Genomic DNA, 8,117 nt, shown 5'->3' with positions numbered 1-8,117 from the left:
TTGTTGTTGTTGTTGTTGTTATTATTATTATTAGTTTGCTTTGGCATCAGATCTCTCTGACAGAGAAGGCTTAAAATGCCATAGCATTGAGCCATGGCCATGAAAGCAGTCTCCAAGTGCGTTCATTTTGCAGTGTAGCTGCAGCTTTAAGAGATACCACTGAGTCCAAGACCTCCAAAATCCTAGAGCGTCGCACCCCTCCCCATTGTTCGCCTTTTCCGGTTTCTCAGGGCGGGCAGGTTGCTTCCCATTGGGTCCTTCATCCCACCTAACAGCCAATAGGAGGTGACGGCTGAGGAACGCGCTAGCAGCCGGCCAATCGGGGGACGCGAGAGAACCCTCGCTGCTCGTTTCTCTAAAAGAGGTTTTTCTTGATTGGTGGGTAAGCGTGATGACGTTGGAGGAGGGCGTGGCTACAAAGAGGGAGGCTTTCTGAAGAAAGCGACCATGGCGACGGGGGATGGAGGCGAGAAGGAGCCGCCGAGGCGGAGGGACCCGCCCGAACCGAGCAGCGGAGACGCGGTGAGGGCGGAGTCCCTCGTCCTGGAGCGGGGAAGGGTTCTTCTGGGCCAAAAGTATGGAGTGAAAAGAGCCCATTTCACAGTTTGGAAGGACTTTCCTTTTGGACTACAATTCCCAGAATCCCCTCAAACCAGCGTTGACTCTGGCTCTGGGCAAAAAAGTCATATGTAGGTCATTAGAATGCCAGTCTGCATTCAAAGTCTCCCTGACAGTTGGGGGATTCTGGGAAATGTAGTGCAGCAACTTGGCTGAGATGATTGGCCAGTGATCCCCAAGCTGTTTTGGAGTTTCAGCCTCAATTGACAGAGCTAGCAATCCCAGAATTCCATAGCTGTGGACCAGGGCAATTCAAGCGGTGTCAGGCTGCATTAGTTCTGCCCATAGGGATATATTGGGGAATACTTGCCCATAGGGAAACACAGGAAACTTGTTGAATGTTTCCCTATGGGCAAGATTCCCCAATGATTCCCAGGGCAAGATTCCTCAAATGATTCCCTATGGGCAAGATAATTACCCAATGATTCTCTATGGGCAAGATTCCCTATGGATCCTAGTGGCAAGTATTACCCAATGATTCCCTATGGACCAGTATTCCCCAATGATTCCCTTGGGCAAGCATCCCATGATTCCCTAGGCAAAGTATACCCAATGATTCTCTATGGGGCAGCATTCCTAATGATCCCTATGGGCAAGTATTACCCAATGATTCCCTATGGACCAGTATTCCCAATGATTCTCTAGGGCAAGCATTCCCCAATGAATTCCCTATGGGCAAGTATACCCAAGATTCTCTATGGGGCAAGCATCCCTAAGATATGCCCCTAGGCAATATTACCCAATGATATCCCATACTAGGACCAGTATCCCCAATGATTCCCTATGGGCAAGTATTACCAAATGATTCCCTATGAGCAAGCATTCCCACATGATTCCCTAGGGCAAGCATTCTCAATGATTCCCTATGGACCAGTATTCCCCAATGATTCTCTATGGGCAAGTATTCCCCAATGATTCCTATGGACCAGTATTCCCATGATTCTTATGGGCAAGCATTCCCCAATGATTTCCTATGGGCAAGTATTACCCAATGCTTCTTTATGGGGCAAGTATTCGCCCCATGATTCCCTATGGGCAAGTATTTCCCAATGATTCCTATGGGCAAGTATTCCCCATGATCCCTAGGGAAGTATTCCCCATGATTCCTATGGGCAAGTATTCCCATGATTCTTATGGGCAAGCATTCCCTATGATTCCCTATGGACCAGTATTCCCAATGATTCCCTATGGACCAGTATTCCCTAATGATTTCCATGGGCAAGTATTGCACAATATCCCTATGGGCAAAGTATTACCCAATGATTACCTCAGGGCAAGTATACCCATGATTCCCTAGGGGCAAGCATTCCCAATGATTCCCTATGTGCAAGTATTACCCCTGATTCTTTATGGGCAAGTATTCCCCATGATTCCCTATGGGGCAAGTATACCCAATGATTCCCTATGGCAGGGGGGTAGGCACACCTGTGGCCCGTGGGCCGGATGCAGCCCGCGAGGCCTTGGGACCGGCCCAGCCCCGTCCTGCCGCCGATTGCCGCCGGGGCCTTGGCATCTCGCGGCGGGCATGGTGGGGCAATGTCTATAGAAGCCTCAGAAACATGCCATTTATCTTAACATTTTTTAAAAAGCACGCGTTGTCCTCCATTTTTATTTAAAAAAAAAGTTGCCCCTCCATTTGAAAATTTTGTCCTGAATTTGTCCGCGTTTATTATTTAATTAATTTTTTAAAAAATATTAATTATTTGTTTTTGCTTGGCCCCCCAGTTGTTCTGAGGGCCAGCAACCGGCCCCGGTCAAAAGGTTGCCTACCCACTCCCTATGGAAGCATTCCCAATGATTCTCTATTGGGCAAGCATTCCCCAATGATTCCTATGAACAAGTATTACCCATGATTCTTTATGGCAGTATTTCCCATGATCCTAGGGCAAGGTATTACCCAATGATTCCTCTGCAGTTTACAATGATTCCTATGGGCAAGTATACCCAATGTTTCTATGGGCAAGTTTCCCCAATGATTCCCTATGGGCAAGTATTACCCAATGCTTCTTATGGGCAACGATTACCCATGTTCCCTATGGGCAAGCATTCCCCATGTTCATTTCTCATGGGCAAAGCATTCCCCATGATTCCTAGGGCAAGTATTAACCCAATGATTTTATGGGCACGTATTACCCAATGATTCCTTGGGCAAGTATTACCCAATATTCCCTATGGGCAAGTATTCCCTAATGATCCCTATGGGCAAGTATTGCCCCCATGATTCCTATGGGCAAGTTTGCCCAATGATTCCCATGGGCAAGTATACCAATGATTCCTATCGGCAATTACCCAATGATCCCTATGGGCAAGCATTACCCAATGATCCCTATGGGCAAGCATTCCCCAATGTCCCTATGGGCAAGCATTCCCCAATGATTCCTATGGGCAAGTATTCCCCAATGTTCCCTATGGGCAAGTATTACCCAATGATTTCTCTAGGGCAAGCATTCCCTAATGATTCCCTATGGGCAAGTATTACCCAATGTTCTATGGGCAAGTATTAACCCAATGATTCCTATGGGCAAGATACCCAATATTCCCTATGGGCAAGATAATAAGTACCCAATGATTCTATGGGCAAGTATTACCAAGTGATTCCCTATGGGCAAGCATTACCCAATGATTCCTCTATGGGCAAGTATTACCCAATGATTCCCTATGGGCAAGTATTCCCCAATGATTCCTAGGGCAATTCCCAATGACCTATGGGCAAGATTCCAATGATTCCTATGGCAAAGTATTGCCCAATGATTCTCTGGGCAATATTACCCAATGATCTAGGCAAGTATACCCAATGATTCCCATGGGCAAGTTACCCAATGATTCCCTATGGGCAAGCATTCCCAATGATTCCCTAGGGCAAGGCTACCCAATGATTCCCATGGGCAAGTATTACCACTGTCCCTATGGGCAAGTTTACCCAATGATCCTATGGGCAAGATTCCCAATGATTCTATTGGGCAAGATTCCCAAGTTCCCTATGGGCCAGATTCCCAATGATTCCCTATGGCAAGTATTACCAATGATTCTCTATGGGCAATTATTGCCCAATGATTCCCTATGGGCAAGTATTGCCCCATGATTCCTATGGGCAAGATTCCCCAATGATTCTATGGGCAAGTATTACCAATGATTCCTATGGGCAAGTATTACCCAATGATTCCCTAGGCAGCATTCCCAAGTCCCTATGGGCAAGCATTCCCCATGATTCCCTATGGGCAAGCATTATCCAATGATTCCCTATGGGCAACGTATTCCAATGATTTCCCTGGGCAAGTATTACCCACTGATTTCTCTATGGGCAAAGCCATTCCCAATGATTCCCTATGGCCAAAGACATACCAATGATCCTCTATGGGCAAGAGTAGTATGCCCAATGATTCCTATGTGGAGGGCCAACGATTCCCCAAGTGATTCTATGGGCAAGATTCCCCAATGTTCCCTATGGGCAAGTATACCCAATGATCCCTATGGGCACGTATTACCCAATGTTCTTGGGCAAGATCCATGATTCCTATGGTCAAGTACTTAGCCCAATGATTCCCATGGCAGTATTCCCAATGATTCACTATGGCAAGTATTACCCAAGCTTTTCTATGGGCAAGAGCTTTACCAATGATTCCCTATGGGCAAGCATTCCCCAATTGATTTCCCCTATGGGCAAGCATACCCAGATGCTTCTTATGGGCAAGTATTTCCCCAATGATTCCCTATGGGCAAGCATTCCCCAATGATTCCTATGGGCAAGTATTACCCCAATGATTCCCTATGGGCAAAGCATTCACCCATAGTTCCCATGGGCAAGTATACCAATGATCTCTATGGACAGTATTCCCCAATGATTCCTATGGACCAGTATTCCCCAATTGACTCTTATGGGCAAGTTTTACCAATGATTCCATATGGACCAGTATTCCCAATGATTCTTATGGGCAAAGTATCCCCAATGATTCCCTATTGCAAGTATACCCCCAATAATCTTATGGAATGTAATCCCCAAATAACATTCGTTAAGAAATTACCATGCAAGTTTTTTTAAAAAAATTAAAAAATACTTCATTTAGAGCGTAAAATTAAGGTGAAAAGATACAAAAAGAAAAACAGAGGCACATACCCCAATAAGAAAGTTCCCTGAGCGTGAGATTACATGTTGGTTGTGTCTTACAAGTTGCGTCTGAGTGTGTGTGCGACTTAAGGAGGGTGAACCATATCTGGGGTTTCTGGCAAGTTTCCTCAGAGGGGGTTGCTGTCGCCATGCTCCGAGGCTGTGTGACTTGGCCAAGGACACACAGTGGGTTTCCATGGCCGAGCCAGGATTCGAACATTGGTCTCCCAGAGTCCTAGTCCAAGGCTTTAACCACTATGCCATGCTGGCTCTCGGTTACATATTAAACACTGTATATACTCTTACAGTGGAGTCTAGACATTGACTCCAAATACTGTACCAGGATTGACTTATCCTCAGTCCTGTATTTTAACTCTTATTAAAAAGTTCTTTAGTACAGTATTGTTTTCCTTTGCTTCCTCCTTTCAATCTTTTGTTACATGCCCCCTAAGTATTACCCTTGACATATCCACGGGTCATATCAAAATCCGTGATTGTGGCCCCCAAACCTGCCCCCGTCTTATGCATGAGATCGACATGTACTCTCTCATATATATATATATGGTATGTAATATGGGCTACAAGTTCCCTTTGGATTCCTCCATACATTTTGGAGAACAATGTCTGTTGGCAGAAGTTAGAATACCAGTGGCCAGGAATAATAGGGACATTGGAAACTGGATTTTAAAAGCGGGCTGGACCCTCAGCATCTAGGGCTGAAAGGGTCGAAGGGAGACAACTGCTCAGTGATGAACCAGTCTGGATGTTTATCCTGTTTGTATCTCATACCTTTCCAAGGGTCAAAAGCCCTCCCACGTTGCCCCTCCACAGCCCTCGCGTGAATTAGGATGACTGTAACTAGGGCAAATTCCTCCCATGAACTAAATGACTGCAGTAATATTGAGCTGAACCTGAATTTTCACATTCCAAAACTGGCACTGACCAATGTGTGGCTATCTTTGGGTTTTGGCAGAAGACAGCTGGTTTGCGGATGAGAAGGGCATCAGCACGTGATGTTGTGGAAGGAGAAATGGAGGGGGAAGCATTTTACTTTGAACATGAAGAAGTATGGATGAGCCTTTGTGTTAAATCATTCCAGAGCAAAGTTAGGAAAAGTGCAGTGTGAAGTTGAAGGCTTTCACGTCCAGCACCTATAGTTTTCTGTGGGTTTTTCGGGCTATGTGGCCACGTTCTGGAAGAATGTATTCCTGACGTTTCGCCTGCATCTGTGGCTGGCATTTTCAGCAAATGCTGGTATGGAAGTGAATGGGATACACACACACACACACACACACACACACACACACACACACACACCCCTGTGTGACCCTTGTTTGGCTCCAGGCTGTGCCATTCAACACAGGATAACACACAAACCAACTCCACTATTAACATGTAAACTACTTTCTCTCAAACAAGGGTCCCATAAGTATATATACTCCACACACTTCCATACCACCAACCTCTGAAGATGCCAGCCACAGATGCTGGTGAAACGTCAGGAATCAGTTCTTCCATATCGTAGTCACGCAGCTTGAAACACCCACAGAAAACTTAGCAAAAGTCACTTCTTCGAATTGCAGATCTAGAACCTCCCAAGTCAGGGTTCTCGCATCAAGAACTCGGGTAAAAAATTTCTTCCCATGGATGAATGACCCAGAGCTTGCAATTTCTGGATTTGGGCTGAAGAATTCTGGGTGATGTAGTCCCAAAACAAAACTTCTCCAAGCTTTGTTCTAGGACCTTTGCAGGCAGGACATTTTGAAGCTGAGATGCAGAAGTAAGGCTTATGAAATCCTAGAGACTATAGGCTACAACATTTTTTAAAGACCTCTTTCCGTTTCTGTGTGGGGCTGAGAATGAGGAACAATGGTTCTTTGAGCAAAAGTACACTGTGTGCGAACTAGAGGTGGCTCTTTTAAATCCCAAACATAGATTTAACAACCTGATGAGAAACACCCTGATGATATGAACAACCTGGCTGTGAAAACTCAGGTTTTTGTTCCTTTTCAGTTATTGTGATCACCATCTTTCCTTTGATCTGGAAATGGTTGTTGCGCACTAAGCCTGCAGAAAGTTTCATGGACAGTTTGTGCTTACTGGGTAGGCTTAGGCCAGTTGCACATTTTCAGCTTGGCCTTCCATACTCTATCAATGAAAGGATAGAGGGAGAAGCTGTTGGAAGAGTCTGCTACTTTTGAGCTCACTGAGCAAAGTCAGATAGAAATGTAGAATATAGAAATTAAAAAGTAAAATGGAAATGCTACATTGGCAAATTAAACTATCAGGAGGTCTTAGGACAGTCTAATGTGAAGGTTAAGACCTTTGGAATGGAGAGTTTTGTAAAAGTGAAAATGAGTGTCTGGAGTGATTGGGATATTGCTTGTAAATTTCCATTTAATATGCACAGTGGGCCCTTGTACATATTGACATGCGCTGGGGTTTGGTTCCAGAATCTCCTGTGGATCCCAAAATCCGTAGATGCTCAAGTCGCATTATAAACAGTGATATAGCAAAATGATGTTTCTTATACAAAATAGCAAACTCAAGGTTTGTTTTTTGGAATGTATACATTTTTGGCATATTTTCAGTCAGTGGATAATTGCATCCATGGATAATTGAATCCGTAGAGATGGAGGGCAGACTGTACCTCCTTTCATAGAGTGCCCTCCAGATGTTTGGGATGACAGCTCCTGTTAACTCCAGTCAACATGATCAGAGATCAGAGCTAGTGGCGTCATAGTTCAAAACATCTGGGGAGCATGTTGAAAGGCCAACAATAAAATCAGTAGAAAGCTTGGGACGATTAAAGTTGGAAAGGTAGACCCACGTATGCACGTATCCTGTGTTAGGATCATGCGTTCACTGCAACTGCTCCTGAATTTAAACTCCTAATTTCACTCCCAACAGGGGCAGCGGGACAAGAAGAAGACAAACAGGGGTTCTCCAGTGCAGAAAAGGGGACCGTACATCATGACCAAAGCTCCTTCTATTCAGGACAAGCTACGTAAGTCAGAACCACAGTACAGTGTGACTTACCTAAAGTCACTCAGTGGGTTTCCATGGCTGAGAAGGGATTTGAACCCTGGTCTCCCACTTTCCTAGTCCCACATTCTCAAGCCCCAACACCTTTCTGGGTGAAGTATGCCAGTGGAAGCAATACTTCATGGAAGCTCATGCTATAATAAACTTATTAATTCTTTAAGGTGTCTCATCTTCAACAGGGAACCCTTTGAGAATCCCATAAGTAAGCAATGAGGCAGGAAACCTTTGTTATTAGCTTCTGAGCTTTCTCTTGTATGTACAGTTTTTAAAAAGTGTAGCATAATTTTCTAACAGATGAATCTTCCCATTTTGTCACGATTGCCTTAGAGTATCTGAATAAAGGAAAGAA

General features: G+C 44.8%; 1 protein-coding gene across 2 annotated transcripts in view; it reads left to right on the top strand.

Moving 5' to 3' along the window:
- Positions 1–420: 420 nt before the first annotated feature.
- The window catches only part of FAM219B (family with sequence similarity 219 member B), a 14,320-nt gene continuing 6,623 nt past the window's right edge, over positions 421–8,117 (top strand). For both annotated transcript variants that reach the window (XM_042476645.1, XM_042476644.1), the window contains exons 1-2: positions 421–522; positions 7,634–7,730. In XM_042476645.1, coding sequence (XP_042332579.1) covers positions 448–522; positions 7,634–7,730 — 172 coding nt within the window. In that variant the 5' untranslated portion in view covers positions 421–447. The remainder of the gene's footprint in view (positions 523–7,633; positions 7,731–8,117) is intronic.

This window comes from Sceloporus undulatus, chromosome 6 (genome assembly GCF_019175285.1).
Source record: "Sceloporus undulatus isolate JIND9_A2432 ecotype Alabama chromosome 6, SceUnd_v1.1, whole genome shotgun sequence".
NCBI lineage: Eukaryota > Metazoa > Chordata > Lepidosauria > Squamata > Phrynosomatidae > Sceloporus > Sceloporus undulatus.
The sequence above is the reverse complement of the archived record's forward strand: the minus strand, read 5'-3'. Positions and strand labels throughout refer to the sequence as shown.